Source organism: Hemiscyllium ocellatum, chromosome 3 (assembly GCF_020745735.1).
Source record: "Hemiscyllium ocellatum isolate sHemOce1 chromosome 3, sHemOce1.pat.X.cur, whole genome shotgun sequence".
NCBI classification, from domain to species: Eukaryota; Metazoa; Chordata; class Chondrichthyes; order Orectolobiformes; family Hemiscylliidae; genus Hemiscyllium; species Hemiscyllium ocellatum.
In genome coordinates, this window is record NC_083403.1 from 3583445 (window position 1) to 3602460 (window position 19016).

At 43.5% G+C, this 19016-nt stretch overlaps 1 protein-coding gene across 6 annotated transcripts in view; it reads right to left on the minus strand.

Annotated features, from left to right (window-relative positions):
- LOC132836138 (phosphofurin acidic cluster sorting protein 2-like) overlaps positions 1-19016 on the minus strand; it is a 481204-nt gene that overhangs the window by 28892 nt on the left and 433296 nt on the right. For 4 of the 6 annotated variants that reach the window (XM_060855477.1, XM_060855469.1, XM_060855453.1 and 1 more), the window contains one exon: positions 18569-18959. In XM_060855477.1, the coding sequence (XP_060711460.1) occupies positions 18844-18959 (116 nt within the window). In that variant the 3' untranslated portion in view covers positions 18569-18843. Of the gene's footprint in view, positions 1-18568; positions 18960-19016 lie in introns of those variants that run through there. The other 2 variants (XR_009647339.1, XR_009647338.1) reach the window with 1 other exon arrangement.

Below are 19016 nucleotides of genomic sequence, written 5' to 3' on the forward strand. Positions count from 1 at the left end.
GGACCACTCAAACTGACTGGAAAAGGAACATACATACTGATGGGAAAAGGAACATACAAACTGACTAGAAAAGGAACATACAAACTGGCAGGAAAAGGAACAGATATACTGACTGGGAAAGGAACACACAAACTGACTGGAAAAGGAAGACAAACTGACTGGGAAAGGAACACACAAAGTGACTGGAAAAGGAAGACAAACTGACTGGAAAAGGAACACACATACTGACTGGAAAAGGAACACACAAACTGACTGGAAAAGGAATACACAAACTGACTGGAAAAGGAACAGGTATACTGACTGGAAAATGAACATACAAACTGACTGGAAATGGAACACACAAACTGACAGGAAAAGGAACACACAAACTGACTGGAAAAGGAACACACATACTGACTGGAAAAGGAACACACAAACTGATTGGAAAAGGAACACACATATTGACTGGAAAATGAACACGCAAACTGATTGGAAAAGGAACACACAAACTGAGTGGAAAAGGAAGACACAAACTGACTGGAAAAGGAACATACATACTGATGGGAAAAGGAACATGCAAACTGACTGGAAAAGGAACATACATACTGATGGGAAAAGGAGCAGACATACTGACTGGAAAGGGAACACACAAACTGACTGGAAAGGGAAGACAAACTGACTGGAAAAGGAACACACATACTGACTGGAAAAGGAAGACAAACTGACTGGAAAAGGAACACACAAACTGAATGGAAAAGGAACACACAAACTGACTGGAAAAGGAACAGGTATACTGACTGGAAACTGAACATACAAACTGACTGGGAAAGGAACACACACACTGACTGAAAAAGGAACACACAAACTGACTGGAAAAGGCAGACAAACTGATGTGAAAAGGAACATACAAACTGACTGGAAAAGGAACATACAAACTGATTGGAAAAGGAATACACAAACAGACTGGAAAAGGAACACACAAACTGACTGGAAAAGGAAGACAAACTGACTGGGAAAGGAACACACAAACTGACTGGAAAAGGAACACACATACTGACTGGAAAAGGAACATACAAACTGACTAGAAAAGGAACACACAAACTGACTGGAAAAGAAACACACATACTGACTGGAAAAGGAACATACAAACTGACTGGAAAAGGAACACACATACTGACTGGAAAAGGAACATACAAACTGACTGGAAAAGGAACACACATACTGACTGCAAAAGGAACACACAAACCGACTGGGAAAGGAACACACAAACTGACTGGAAAAGGAACACACAAACTGACTGGCAAAGGAACACACAATCTGATTGGAAAAGGAACACACATTTTGACTGGAAAAGGAACACACATACTGAGTGGAAAAGGAACACACAACCTGACTAGAAAAGGAACACACAAACAGACTGGGAAAGGAACACACAAACTGACGGGAAAAGGAAGACAAACTGACTGGGAAAGGAACACACAAACTGACTGGAAAAGGAAGACAAACTGACTGGGATAGCAACACACAAACCGACTGGAAAAGGGACACACAAACTGACTGGAAAAAGAACACACATACTGACGGGAAAAGGAACACATATACAGACTGGAAAAGGAACACACAAACTGACTGGAAAAGTAACATACATACTGATGGGAAAAGGAACATACAAACTGACTGGAAAAGGAACACACAAACTGAATGGAAAAGGAACACACAAACTGATTGGAAAAGGAAGACAAACTGACTGAAAAAGGAACACACACACTGACTGGAAAAGGCAGACAAACTGACTGAAAAAGGAACACACAAACTGACTGGAAAAGGAACAGGTATACTGAATGGAGACTGAACATACAAACTGACTGGAAAAGGAACACACATACTGACTGGAAAAGGAACAGGTATACTGACTGGAGACTGAACATACAAACTGACTGGAAAAGGAACACACAAACTGACTGGAAAAGGAACACACAAACTGATTGGAAAAGGAAGACAAACTGACTGGAAAAGGAACACACAAACTGACTGAAAAAGGAACACACACACTGACTGGAAAAGGAACACACAAACTGACTGGAAAAGGAACACACAAACTGATTGGAAAAGGAAGACAAACTGACTGAAAAAGGAACACACACACTGACTGGAAAAGCCAGACAAACTGACTGAAAAAGGAACACACAAACTGACTGGAAAAGGAACAGGTATACTGACTGGAGACTGAACATACAAACTGACTGGAAAAGGAACACACAAACTGACTGGAAAAGGAACAGGTATACTAACTGGAGACTGAACATACAAATTGACTGGAAATGGAACACACAAACTGACTGGAAAAGGAACACACAAACTGATTGGAAAAGGAAGACAAACTGACTGGAAAAGGAACAAACAAACTGACTGAAAAAGGAACACACACACTGACTGGAAAAGGCAGACAAACTGACACGAAAAGGAACATACAAACTGACTAGAAAAGGAACATACAAACTGACTGAAAAAGAAATACACAAACTGACTGGAAAAGGAACAAACAAACTGACTGGAAAAGGAACACACAAACTGACTGGAACAGGAACAGGTATACTGACTGGAAACTGAACATACAAACTGACTGGAAATGGAACACACAAACTGACTGGAAAAGGAACACACACACTGACTGAAAAAGGAACACACAAAGTGACTGGAAAAGGAAGACTAACTGACTGGAAAAGGAACACACATACTGACTGGAAATGGAACACACAAACTGAATGGAAAAGGAACACACAAACTGACTGGAACAGGAACAGGTATACTGACTGGAAACTGAACATACAAACTGACTGGAAATGGAACACACAAACTGACTGGAAAAGGAACACACACACTGACTGAAAAAGGAACACACAAACTGACTGGAAAAGGAACACACAAACTGACGGGAAAAGGAACATACAAAGTGACTAGAAAAGGAACAATCATACTGACTGGAAAAGGAACACACAAACTGACTGGAAAAGGAATACACAAACTGACGGGAAAAGGAACATACAAAGTGACTAGAAAAGGAACAATCATACTGACTGGAAAAGGAATACACAAACTGACGGGAAAAGGAACAGATATACTGACCGGAAAGGGAACACACAAACTGACTGGAAAGGGAACACATAAACTGACTGGAAAAGGAACACACAAACTGAGTGGAAAAGGAACACACAAACTGACTGGAAAAGGAACATACATACTGATGGGAAAAGGAACATACAAACTGACTGGAAAAGGAACATACAAACTGACTGGAAAAGGAATACACAAACTGACTGGAAAAGAAACACACATACTGACTGGAAAAGGAACATACAAACTGACTGGAAAAGGAACACACATACTGACTACAAAAGGAACACACAGACCGACTGGGAAAGGAACACACAAACTGACTGGAAAAGGAACACACAAACTGACTGGCAAAGGAACACACAATCTGATTGGAAAAGGAACACACATTTTGACTGGAAAAGGAACACACAACCTGACGAGAAAAGGAACACACAAACAGACTGGGAAAGGAACACACAAACTGACGGGAAAAGGAAGACAAACTGACTGGGAAAGGAACACACAAACTGACTGGAAAAGGAAGACAAACTGACTGGGATAGCAACACACAAACCGACTGGAAAAGGGACACACAAACTGACTGGAAAAAGAACACACATACTGACGGGAAAAGGAACACATATACAGACAGGAAAAGGACCACACAAACTGACTGGAAAAGTAACATACATACTGATGGGAAAAGGAACATACAAACTGACTGGAAAAGGAAGACAAACTGACTGGGAAAGGAACATACAAACTGACTGGAAAAGGAACACACAAACTGACTGGAAAAGGAACAGGTATACTGACTGGAAAAGGAAGACAAACTGACTGAAAAAGGAACACACAAACTGACTGGAAAAGGCAGACAAACTGACTGAAAAAGGAACACACAAACTGACTGGAAAAGGCAGACAAACTGACGCGAAAAGGAACATACAAACTGACTAGAAAAGGAACATACAAACTGACAAGAAAAGGAACATACAAACTGACTGGAAAAGAAATACACAAACTGACTGGGAAAGGAACACACAAACAGACTGGAAAAGGAACACACAAACTGACTGGAAAAGGAAGACAAACTGACTGGAAAAGGAACACACATACTGACTGGAAATGGAACACACAAACTGAATGGAAAAGGAACACACAAACTGACTGGAAAAGGAAGACAAACTGACTGGAAAAGGAACACACATACTGACTGGAAATGGAACACACAAACTGAATGGAAAAGGAACACACAAACTGACTGGAAAAGGAACACACAAACTGACTGGAAATGGAACACACAAACTGAATGGAAAAGGAACACACAAACTGACTGGAACAGGAACAGGTATACTGACTGGAAACTGAACATACAAACTGACTGGAAATGGAACACACAAACTGACTGGAAAAGGAACACACACACTGACTGAAAAAGGAACACACAAACTGACTGGAAAAGGCAGACAAACTGACGCAAAAAGGAACATACAAACTGACTAGAAAAGGAACATACAAACTGACTGGAAAAGGAACATACAAAGTGACTGGAAAAGGAATACACAAACTGACGGGAAAAGGAACATACAAAGTGACTAGAAAAGGAACAATCATACTGACTGGAAAAGGAATACACAAACTGACGGGAAAAGGAACAGATATACTGACCGGAAAGGGAACACACAAACTGACTGGAAAGGGAACACATAAACTGACTGGAAAAGGAACACACAAACTGAGTGGAAAAGGAACACACAAACTGACTGGAAAAGGAACATACATACTGATGGGAAAAGGAACATACAAACTGACTGGAAAAGGAACATACAAACTGACTGGAAAAGGAATACACAAACTGACTGGAAAAGAAACACACATACTGACTGGAAAAGGAACATACAAACTGACTGGAAAAGGAACACACATACTGACTACAAAAGGAACACACAGACCGACTGGGAAAGGAACACACAAACTGACTGGAAAAGGAACACACAAACTGACTGGCAAAGGAACACACAATCTGATTGGAAAAGGAACACACATTTTGACTGGAAAAGGAACACACAACCTGACGAGAAAAGGAACACACAAACAGACTGGGAAAGGAACACACAAACTGACGGGAAAAGGAAGACAAACTGACTGGGAAAGGAACACACAAACTGACTGGAAAAGGAAGACAAACTGACTGGAATAGCAACACACAAACCGACTGGAAAAGGGACACACAAACTGACTGGAAAAAGAACACACATACTGACGGGAAAAGGAACACATATACAGACTGGAAAAGGACCACACAAACTGACTGGAAATGTAACATACATACTGATGGGAAAAGGAACATACAAACTGACTGGAAAAGGAAGACAAACTGACTGGGAAAGGAACATACAAACTGACTGGAAAAGGAACATACAAACTGACTGGAAAAGGAACACACAAACTGACTGGAAAAGGAACAGGTATACTGACTGGAAAAGGAAGACAAACTGACTGAAAAAGGAACACACAAACTGACTGGAAAAGGCAGACAAACTGACTGGAAAAGGCAGACAAACTGACTGAAAAAGGAACACACAAACTGACTGGAAAAGGCAGACAAACTGACGCGAAAAGGAACATACAAACTGACAAGAAAAGGAACATACAAACTGACTGGAAAAGAAATACACAAACTGACTGGGAAAGGAACACACAAACAGACTGGAAAAGGAACACACAAACTGACTGGAAAGGGAACACATAAACTGAATGGAAAAGGAACACACAAACTGACTGGAAAAGGAACACACAAACTGACTGGAAAAGGAACATACATACTGATTGGAAAATGAACATACAAACTGACTGGGAAAGGAACACACAAACAGACTGGAAAAGGAACACACAAACTGACGGGAAAAGGAACAGATATACTGACCGGAACGGGAACACACAAATTGACTGGAAAGGGAACACATAAACGGACTGGAAAAGGAACACACAAACTGACTGGAAAAGGAACACCCATACTGACTGGAAAAGGAACACACAAACTGACTGGAAAAGGAACATACATACTGCCTGGAAAAGGAACACACAAACTGATTGGAAAAGGAAGACAAACTGACGCGAAAAGGAACATACAAACTGACTGGAAAAGGAACATACAAACTGTCTGGAAAAGGAACACACAAACAGACAGGAAAAGGAACACACAAACTGACGGGAAAAGGAACAGATATACTGACTGGAAAGGGAACACACAAACCGACTGGAAGAGGAAGACAAACTGACTGGGAAAGGAACACACAAACTGACTGGAAAAGGAACACACAAACTGACTGAAAAAGGAACACACAAACTGACTGGAAAAGGCAGACAAACTGACGCGAAAAGGAACATACAAACTGACTGGAAAAGGAATACACAAACTGACTGGGAAAGGACCACACAAACAGACTGCAAAAGGAACACACGTACTGACTGGAAAAGGAACATACAAACTGACTAGAAAAGGAACACACAAACTGACTGGAAAAGGAACATACAAACTGACTAGAAAAGGAACACACATACTGACTGGAAAAGGAACACACAAACTGACTAGAAAAGGAACATACAAACTGACTAGAAAAGGAACACACAAACTGACTGGAAAAGGAACATACAAACTGACTAGAAAAGGAACACACATACTGACTGGAAAAGGAACACACAAACTGACTGAAAAAGGAACACACAAACTGACTGGAAAAGGCAGACAAACTGACGCGAAAAGGAACAGATATACTGACTGGAAAGGGAACACACAAACTGACTGGAGAGGGAAGACAAACTGACTGAGAAAGGAACACACAAACTGACTGGAAAAGGAAGACAAACTGACTGGGAAAGGAACACACAAACTGACTGTAAAAGGGACATACTGACTGGAAAAGGAAAACACATACTGACTGGAAAAGGAACACACAAACTGACTGGAAAAGGAACATACATACTGCCTGGAAAAGGAACACACAAACTGACTGTAAAAGGGACACACATACTGATTGGAAAAGGAAGACAAACTGACTGGAAAAGGAACAATCATACTGACTGAAAAAGGAACACACACACTGACTGGAAAAGGCAGACAAACTGACTGAAAAAGGAACACACAAACTGACTGGAAAAGGCAGACAAACTGACACGAAAAGGAACAAACAAACTGACTGAAAAAGGAACACACACAGTGACTGGAAACTGAACATACAAACTGACTGGAAAAGGAACACACAAACTGATTGGAAAAGGAAGACAAACTGACTGGAAAAGGAACAAACAAACTGACTGAAAAAGGAACACACACACTGACTGGAAAAGGCAGACAAACTGACTGAAAAAGGAACACACAAACTGACTGGAAAAGGCAGACAAACTGACAAGAAAAGGAACATACAAACTGACTGGAAAAGAAATACACAAACTGACTGGGAAAGGAACACACAAACAGACTGGAAAAGGAACACACAAACTGACTGGAAAAGGAAGACAAACTGACTGGAAAAGGAACACACATACTGACTGGAAATGGAACACACAAACTGAATGGAAAAGGAACACACAAACTGACTGGAACAGGAACAGGTATACTGACTGGAAACTGAACATACAAACTGACTGGAAATGGAACACACAAACTGACTGAAAAAGGAACACACAAACTGACTGGAAAAGGCAGACAAACTGACGCGAAAAGGAACATACAAACTGACTAGAAAAGGAACATACAAACTGACTGGAAAAGGAACATACAAACTGACTGGAAATGGAATACACAAACTGACGGGAAAAGGAACATACAAAGTGACTAGAAAAGGAACAATCATACTGACTGGAAAAGGAATACACAAACTGACGGGAAAAGGAACAGATATACTGACCGGAAAGGGAACACACAAACTGACTGGAAATGGAACACATAAACTGACTGGAAAAGGAACACACAAACTGAGTGGAAAAGGAACACACAAACTGACTGGAAAAGGAACATACATACTGATGGGAAAAGGAACATACAAACTGACTGGAAAAGGAACATACAAACTGACTGGAAAAGGAATACACAAACTGACTGGAAAAGAAACACACATACTGACTGGAAAAGGAACATACAAACCGACTGGGAAAGGAACACACAAACCGACTGGAAAAGGAACACACAAACTGACTGGCAAAGGAACACACAATCTGATTGGAAAAGGAACACACAAACTGACTGGCAAAGGAACACACAATCTGATTGGAAAAGGAACACACATTTTGACTGGAAAAGGAACACACATACTGACTGGAAAAGGAACACACAACCTGACTAGAAAAGGAACACACAAACAGACTGGGAAAGGAACACACAAACTGACGGGAAAAGGAAGACAAACTGACTGGGAAAGGAACACACAAACTGACTGGAAAAGGAAGACAAACTGACTGGGAAAGGAACACACAAACTGACTGGAAAAAGAACACACATACTGACGGGAAAAGGAACACATATACAGACTGGAAAAGGACCACACAAACTGACTGGAAAAGTAACATACATACTGATGGGAAAAGGAACATACAAACTGACTGGAAAGGGAACACACAAACTGAATGGAAAAGGAAGACAAACTGACTGGGAAAGGAACAGGTATACTGACTGGAGACTGAACATACAAACTGACTGGAAAAGGAACACACAAACTGACTGGAAAAGGAACAGGTATACTGACTGGAGACTGAACATACAAACTGACTGGAAAAGGAATACACAAACTGACTGGAAAAGGAACAGGTATACTGACTGGAGACTGAACATTCAAACTGACTGGAAATGGAACACACAAACTGACTGGAAAAGGAATACACAAACTGACTGGAAAAGGAACACACAAACTGACTGGAAAAGGAACACACAAACTGATTGGAAAAGGAAGACAAACTGACTGAAAAAGGAACACACAAACTGACTGAAAAAGGAACACACAAACTGACTGGAAAAGGCAGACAAACTGACGCGAAAAGGAACATACAAACTGACTAGAAAAGGAGCATACAAACTGACAAGAAAAGGAACATACAAACTGACTGGAAAAGAAATACACAAACTGACTGGAAATGGAACACACAAACTGACTGGAAAAGGAAGACAAACTGACTGGAAAAGGAACACACATACTGACTGGAAATGGAACACACAAACTGAATGGAAAAGGAACACACAAACTGACTGGAACAGGAACAGGTATACTGACTGGAAACTGAACATACAAACTGACTGGAAATGGAACACACAAACTGACTGGAAAAGGAACACACAAACTGACTGGAAAAGGCAGACAAACTGACGCGAAAAGGAACATACAAACTGACTAGAAAAGGAACAAACAAACTGACTGGAAAAGGAACATACAAACTGACTGGAAAAAGAATACACAAACTGACGGGAAAAGGAACATACAAAGGGACTAGAAAAGGAACAATCATACTGACTGGAAAAGGAATACACAAACTGACTGGAAAAGGAACACACAAACTGACGGGAAAAGGAACAAATATACTGACCGGAAAGGGAACACACAAACTGACTGGAAAGGGAACACATAAACTGACTGGAAAAGGAACACACAAACTGACTGGAAAAGGAACATACATACTGATGGGAAAAGGAACATACAAACTGACTGGAAAAGGAACATACAAACTGACTGGAAAAGGAATACACAAACTGACTGGGAAAGGAACACACAAACAGACTGGAAAAGGAACACACAAACTGACGGGATAAGGAACAGATATACTGACCGGAAAGGGAACACACAAATTGACTGGAAAGGGAACACCCATACTGACTGGAAAAGGAACACACAAACTGACTGGAAAAGGAACACCCATACTGACTGGAAAAGGAACACACAAACTGACTGGAAAAGGAACATACATACTGCCTGGAAAAGGAACACACAAACTGATTGGAAAAGGAAGACAAACTGACGCGAAAAGGAACATACAAACTGACTGGAAAAGGAACATACAAACTGTCTGGAAAAGGAACACACAAACAGACTGGAAAAGGAACATACAAACTGACGGGAAAAGGAACAGATATACTGACTGGAAAGGGAACACACAAACCGACTGGAAGAGGAAGACAAACTGACTGGGAAAGAAACACACAAACTGACTTGAAATGGAACACACATACTGACTGGAAAAGGAACACACAAACTGACGGGAAAAGGAACACATATACAGACTGGAAAAGGACCACACGAACTGACAGGAAAAGGAACACACAAACTGACTGGAAAACGAAGACAAACTGGCTGGGAAAGGAACACACAAACTGACTGAAAAAGGAACACACAAACTGACTGAAAAAGGAACACACAAACTGACTGGAAAAGGCAGACAAACTGACGCGAAAAGGAACATACAAACTGACTGGAAAAGGAACATACAAACTGACTGGAAAAGGAATACACAAACTGACTGGGAAAGGACCACACAAACAGACTGGAAAAGGAACACACAAACTGACTAGAAAAGGAACACACATACTGACTGGAAAAGGAACATACAAACTGACTAGAAAAGGAACACACATACTGACTGGAAAAGGAACATACAAACTGACTAGAAAAGGAACACACAAACTGCCTGGAAAAGGAATACACAAACTGACTGGGAAAGGACCACACAAACAGACTGGAAAAGGAACACACATACTGACTGGAAAAGGAACATACAAACTGACTGGAAAAGGAACATACAAACTGACTGGAAAAGGAATACACAAACTGACTGGGAAAGGACCACACAAACAGACTGGAAAAGGAACACACATACTGACTGGAAAAGGAACATACAAACTGACTAGACAAGGAACACACAAACTGACTGGAAAAGGAATATACAAACTGACTAGAAAAGGAACACACATACTGACTGGAAAAGGAACATACAAACTGACTAGAAAAGGAACACACAAACTGCCTGGAAAAGGAACACACAAACTGATTGGAAAAGGAACACACATATTGACTGGAAAAGGAACACACAAACTGATTGGAAAAGGAACACACAAACTGACTGGAAAAGAAACACACAAACCGACTGGAAAAGGAACACACATATTGACTGGAAAAGGAACACACAAACTGATTGGAAAAGGAACACACAAACTGACTGGAAAAGGAAGACACATAGTGACTGGAAACTGAACATACAAACTGACTGGAAATGGAACACACAAACTGACTGGAAAAGGAACACACAAACCGACTGCAAAAGGAACACACAAACCAACGGGGAAAGGAACACACCAACTGACTGGAAAAGGAACACACATACTGACTGGAAAAGGAACATACATACTGACTGGAAAAGGAACACACAAACAGACTGGAAAAGAAACACACAAACGGACTGGAAAAGGAACACACAAACTGACTGGAAAAGGAACACACATACTGACTAGAAAAGGAACACACAAACTGACTGGAAGGGGAAGACAAACTGACTGGGAAAGGAAGACACAAACAGACTGTAAAAGGAAGACAAACTGACGGGGAACGGAAGACAAACTGACCTGAAAAGGAACACACATACTGACTGGAAAAGGAACACACAAACTGATTGGAAAAGGAACACACATATTGACTGGAAAAGGAACACACAAACTGACTGGAAAAGGAACATACAAAATGACTGGAAAAGGAACACACAAACTGACTGGGAAAGAAACACATAAACCAACTGGAAAAGGAACACACATAGTGACTGGAAAAGGAACACACAAACTGACGGGAAAAGGAACACATATACTGATTGGAAAAGGACCACACAAACTGACTGGGAAAGGAACACACATATTGACTGGGAAAGCAACACACAAACTGACTGGAAAAGGAAGACAAACTGACTGGGAAAGAACACACAAACTGACGGGAAAAGGAAGACAAACTGACTGGAAAAGGAACACACAAACTGACTGGAAAAGGAACATTCAAACTGATTGTAAAAGGAACATACATACAAACTGATTGGAAAAGCTGTAACAGGTTTGTGAAGAGAAAAAGATTAGAAAACTCAAATGTATTTCCCTTCCAGTCACAAACTGGGTAGTCTGTAATGGGGAATAGGAAATGGCTGACCCACTAAATACAAACTTTGGTTTTGATTTCACAAAGGAGGGTACAGGTAAGATCCCAGACATGCTGGGCTTAGTTCGAGTGCCATACTGAGGGAAATCAGTATTAGTAGGGAAATGGTATCGGGGAAATTGATGGGATTAAAGTGTAATAAATCTCCAGGGTGTAATAACCTACATCCCAGAGCAATTCAGGAGGGGGCTTAGAAACGGTGAGTGCATTGGTGTCATCTTCCAAGATTCTACAGACTCTGGAATCGTTCCTGTGCAGGGTAGTTAATGTACGCCCACTGTTTCAGGGAACTACCGACCACTCAGCCTTTATCAGTAGTGGGGAAAATGTTAGAATCCCATCATAAAATAATTTAATAGCTGAGCATTTCGAAAACAGTGGCAGGGTTGGATAGAATCAGCATGGATTTGCAAAAGGGAATTCATCCTTGACAAATCTGCTGGAATTCTTCAAGGAAGTAACTAGCGGTGTTGATTGGAGAAGTGTATGTGGTTTATTTGGACTAGTAGAAGATGTTCAGTAAAGTCCCATGTAAGATTGGTTTGCTCAGAATGGCACCAACAATGCTGGTTCAATCCCTACACTGGCTAAACACACCAGGAAGGTGACATCTTCTCAACCTTTGGACCATCACCAGTTTGTTGGCAAGTGGATTTAGTTGGTTGAGGTGTTGCTATGGAGAGTGTACTAATTACAGATGACTGACGGTTAACTGTAAAGTTCGATGTAAGGTGATAACAGGTATATTGACTGGTCAGGACACTGTCATAGATTCATAGAATCCTGACAGTGTGGAAATAGGCCCTTCAGCCCAACAAGTCCACACTGACCCTCTGAAGAGTAACCCACCCAGACCCATTCCCTTATTATCCTATATTTACCCCTGACTAATGCATCTAACCGACACACCCCTGAACACTACAGACAATTTAGCATAGCCAATATATATGCACACCTTTGGACTGGGGGAGGAATTCAGAGCACCAGGAGGAAACCCACGCAGACACGGGGAGAATGTGCAAACTCCACACAGACAATCGCCCGAAGCTGGGATTGAACCTGGGTCTCTGGCGCTGTGAGGCAGCAGTGCTAACCACTGAGCCACTGTGCTATGAACTATGGAATTGCTGTCACCCAATTTGTTGATGGATGCATGTGTAGGGCATGTTCATGTCCCTTCAATCAGACAAGAGCAGAGCCCTGAGGATAATTCCTTTTGGTTCCTTGACACATATGAGCCACATTTTAACTTGAAATCCTAAATTGGTGATCACGATAGTCTTCATATTCTCCGGGATATTTGGTAAATATCGTCCAATTGCAGAACCACATCTAATGCGATGGGTTTTAGAAGGATGGGCTGGTTCAAAACAGTCAGACCTCGTTTATTGGAAGTAAGCAAAGGGGTAATCTGCCAGTCTATGAGTGGTATGGCCTATATAACTGGCATCACCCTTGCATTAAAACTCATCTACCACATTATTCATTAGTGGGACTAGTATGATGCTTTTGTGGTAGCATCCAATTAGTGGAAAACATAGTTTCATTGATAGCACAACGTTGCGAACACATTCACCACTATATCACTGAAGGAATCCATCCAGCACAGTACTACACCAGCAAACCAAGGCAATCACCTGCCACCACTACTGTATAGAGAGTGACACTGAATTTAGCAACTCAGGCAAGACAGTACAGTTTGAAAAAGACCATGTCAGCTCAGATAGGTGGTATTGTCATGCAGCCTGCTAGGACAGGCCCAGATTGCTCAAAAATCTCAGTTTGATTCCATGAGAAAGAGGAACGGAGAGATGTGGGCAGTGTGACAGCTAGTCAGCATCACTGAGAGGGGCATGTGAGGTGGGAAACACACACACACACACACATAAACACACACACACATACAAACACACACACACACACAGACTCTCACTGGGGGGACAGTCCCACACACACACTGACTCTCACTGGGGGGACAGTCCCACACACACACACTGACTCTCACTGGGGGGACAGTCCCACACACACACACTGACTCTCACTGGGGTACAGGGCCCCACACACACACACACTGACTCTCACTGGGGTACAGGGCCCCACACACACACACTGACTCTCACTGGGGGACAGTCCCACACACACACACACTGACTCTCACTGAGGGACAGTCCCACACACACACACACTGACTCTCACTGGGGACAGTCCCACACACACACACACTGACTCTCACTGAGGGACAGTCCCACACACACACACACTGACTCTCACTGAGGGACAGTCCCACACACACACACTGACTCTCACTGGGGGACAGTCCCACACACACACACTGACTCTCACTGGGGGACAGTCACACACACACACACACTGACTCTTACTGAGGGACAGTCCCACACACACACTGACTCTCATTGGGGGACAGTCTCACACACACACACACTGACACTCACTGGGGGACAGTCCCACACACACACTGACTCTCACTGGGGGGACAGTCCCACACACACATACTGACTCTCACTGGGGTACAGTCCCACACACACATTGACTCTCACTGGGGGGACAGTCCCACACACACACACTGACTCTCACTGGGGGACAGTCACACACACACACACACACACAGACTCTCACTGGGGGGACAGTCCCACACACACACACTGACACTCACTGGGGGACAGTCCCACACACACACACTGACTCTCACTGAGGGACAGTCCCACACACACATACTGACTCTCACTGGGGGACAGTCCCACACACACATTGACTCTCACTGGGGGGACAGTCCCACACACACACACTGACTCTCACTGGGGGGACAGTCACACACACACACACACACACACACAGACTCTCACTGGGGGGACAGTCCCACACACACACACTGACTCTCACTGAGGTGGACAGTACCACACACACACACTGACTCTCACTGGGGGGACAGTCCCACACACACACACTGACTCTCACTGGGGGACAGTCCCACACACACACACTGACTCTCACTGGGGGACAGTCTCACACACACACACACAAACACACTGACTCTCACTGGGGGACAGTCCCACACACACACACTGACTCTCACTGGGGGGACAGTCCCACACACACACACACTGACTCTCACTGGGGGGACAGTCCCACACACATACACTGACTCTCACTGGGGGGGGGGACAGTCCCACACACACACACTGACTCTCACTGGGGAGACAGTCCCACACACACACACAGACTCTCACTGGGGGGGACAGTCCCACACACACACACTGACTCTCACTGGGGGACAGTCCCACACACACACTGACTCTCACTAGAGGACAGTCCCACACACACACTGACTCTCACTGGGGGACAGTCACACACACACACTGACTCTCACTGGGGGACAGTCCCACACACACACACTGACTCTCACTGGGGGACAGTCACACACACACACACACACACACACACACACTGACTCTCACTGGGGGACAGTCCCACACACACACACTGACTCTCACTAGGGGACAGTCCCACACACATACACTGACTCTCACTGGGGGGCAGTCCCACACACACACACACTGACTCTCACTGGGGTACAGGGTCCCCCCCACATTCACATATTGTGTCAGGAGGGTTTCCTGACACAATATGTCGACAGGCCAACAAGAGGGGAGGCTATATTGGATTTGGTTCTAGGTAATGAACCAGGCCAGGTGTTAGACTTGGAGGTAGGTGAGCACTTCGGGGACAGTGACCACAACTCGGTGACTTTTACTTTAGTGATGGAGAGGGATAATCGTGCGCCGCAGGGCAAGAGTTATAGCTGGGGGCAGGGAAATTATGATGCAGTGAGGCATGACTTAGGATGTGTGGATTGGGAAAACAGGCTTCAAGAGAAGAACACTAATGAGATGTGGGGATTGTTCAAGGAGCAGCTACTGCGTGTCCTCGATAGGTATGTACCAGTCAGGCATGGTGTAAAGGGCCTTGTGAGGCAGCCGTGGTTTAGTAAGGAATTGGAGTCCCTTGTGAAAGGGAAGAAGGCGGCATATGTAAAGATGAGGCGTGAAGGTTCAGTAGGGGCGATTGAGAGTTATAAGGTAGCCAGGAAGGAGCTAAAGAGGGAGCTAAGAGAAGCGAGAAGGGGACATGAAAAGTCTTTAGCTGGTAGGATTAGGGAAAACCCAAAGGCTTTCTATAGGTATGTCAAGAATAAAAGGATGACTAGGGTAGGTATCGGTCCAGTCAAGGATAGTAGTGGGAAGTTGTGTGTGGAGGCGGAGGAGATTGGAGAGACATTAAATCAGTACTTTTCATCAGTATTCACTCAGGAACAGGACACTGTTGCTGATGTGAATATGGAATCACAAATAATTAGAATGGATGCCCTGGAAATATGCAGGGAAGAGGTTTTGGGAATATTGGAAAAGATGAATATAGATAAGTCTCCTGGGCCTGATGGCATTTACCCCAGGATCCTATGGGAAGCTAGGGAGGAGATAGCAGAGCCATTGGCCTGGATTTTTATGTCGTCATTGTCAACGGGAATAGTACCAGAGGACTGGAGGATAGCGAATGTGGTCCCATTGTTCAAGAAAGGGAGTAGGGATAGCCCTAGTAACTATAGGCCAGTGAGTCTGACTTCAGTGGTGGGCAAAGTCTTAGAGAGAATGGTAAGGGATAAGATTTATGAACATCTGGGTAGGAATAACGTGATCAGGGATAGCCAGCATGGTTTTGTGAAGGGCAGGTCGTGCCTCACAAACCTTATTGAGTTCTTTGAGAAGGTGACTAAGGAAGTGGACGAGGGTAAAGCAGTAGATGTTGTGTATATGGATTTTAGTAAGGCGTTCGATAAGGTTCCCCATGGTAGGCTAATGCTAAAACTACGGAGGTATGGCATTGAGGATACATTAGAGGTTTGGATTAGGAATTGGCTGGCTGGAAGGAGACAGAGGGTAGTAGTTGATGGATTATGTTCATCTTGGAGCGCAGTTACTAGCGGTGTACCACAAGGATCTGTTTTGGGACCATTGCTTTTTGTTATCTTTATAAATGATCTAGAGGAAGGACTTGAAAGCTGGGTAAGCAAGTTTGCGGATGACACAAAAGTCGGTGGAGTTGTGGATAGTGAGGAAGGAAGTGGTAGGTTACAGCGGGATATAGATAAGTTGCAGAGCTGGGCGGAAATGTGGCAAATGGAATTCAATGTAGCTAAGTGCGAAGTCGTTCACTTTGGTAGGAATAACAAGATGATGGATTACTGGGCTAATGGTAGGCTACTTGGTAGTGTGGCTGAGCAGAGGGATCTTGGTGTCCATGTACACAGATCTCTGAAAGTTGCCACCCAGGTAAATAGTGCTGTGAGGAAGGCATATGGTGTACTGGGCTTTATTGGCAGAGGAATTGAGTTCCGGAGTCCTGAGGTCATGTTGCAGTTGTATAAGACTCTGGTGCAGCCTCATCTGGAGTATTGTGTGCAGTTTTGGTCGCCATACTATAGGAAGGATGTGGAAGCTTTAGAACGAGTGCAGAGGAGGTTTACCAGGATGTTGCCTGGAATGGTAGGAAAATCTTATGAGGAAAGGCTGAGGCACTTGGGGTTGTTCTCATTGGAGAAGAGAAGGTTTAGGGGAGATCTGATAGAAGTGTATAAGATGATTAGGGGTTTAGATAGGGTAGATACTAAGAACCTTTTACCGCTAATGGAGTCAGGTGTTACTAGGGGACATAGCTTTAAATTAAGGGGTGGTAGGTATAGGACAGATGTTAGGGGTAGATTCTTCACACAGCGGGTTGTGAGTTCATGGAATGCCCTGCCCGTATCAGTGGTGAACTCTCCTTCTTTATGTTCATTTAAGCGGGCATTGGATAGGCATTTGGAAGTTATTGGGCTAGTATAGGTTAGGTAGGATTCGGTTGGCGCAACATCGAGGGCCGAAGGGCCTGTACTGCGCTGTATCCTTCTATGTTCTATGTTCACACTGACTCTCACTGGGGGGACAGTCCCACACACATACACTGACTCTCACTGGGGGACAGTCCCATACACACACACTGACTCTCACTGGGGGACAGTCCCACACACACGCACTGACTCTCACTGGGGGACAGTCCCACACACACACACTGACTATCATTAGGGGGGACAGTCCCACACACACATTCTCACTGGGGTCAGTCTCACACACATCCATCCACCTTATCTCACCTATATGAAGAAATGTTTGTTTGAACACAAGATATAAATGGTGTGAGCCTGGAGGGTGAATTGTTTGAGCCAGTTGATGAGAGTATTGTCTGACAGGATTCCACTGAGCTTTACTCCGGGACCTTTCTTCCTTTATTTTTTCTTTACTTCAAATTTACGAATTCAGGTAGACAAGAATGTTCTGGAAAGTGCATCTGTGAGGATTCGCTGACCCTGCTCCTCACAGTCTGTGTTCCACACTGAGTCATTTGGCTCTTAAATAAAAAAAAATGTCAACTGTTCTGTCTGGCTTTTAAATCAGAAACCCACCTGGGTGTGAGCCAGAATCACAGTTATTCCACAGGGAAAGGTCAGGCAGTACTTGCCAGAGTCTGATTCCAACCATCACACAGTTTTTGAATATCCGAATATTCCTACAGGGAAGTACTTGACGTGTGTGGGCCACTGTGCTGCCAGCTGGAAGAACTTGACATCATTCCACTCGACTCCATCGATGGAGACTGGAAGACACGACATGACATGATGCAGAGAGAGAGAGACTAACATCCCTTCTGTCA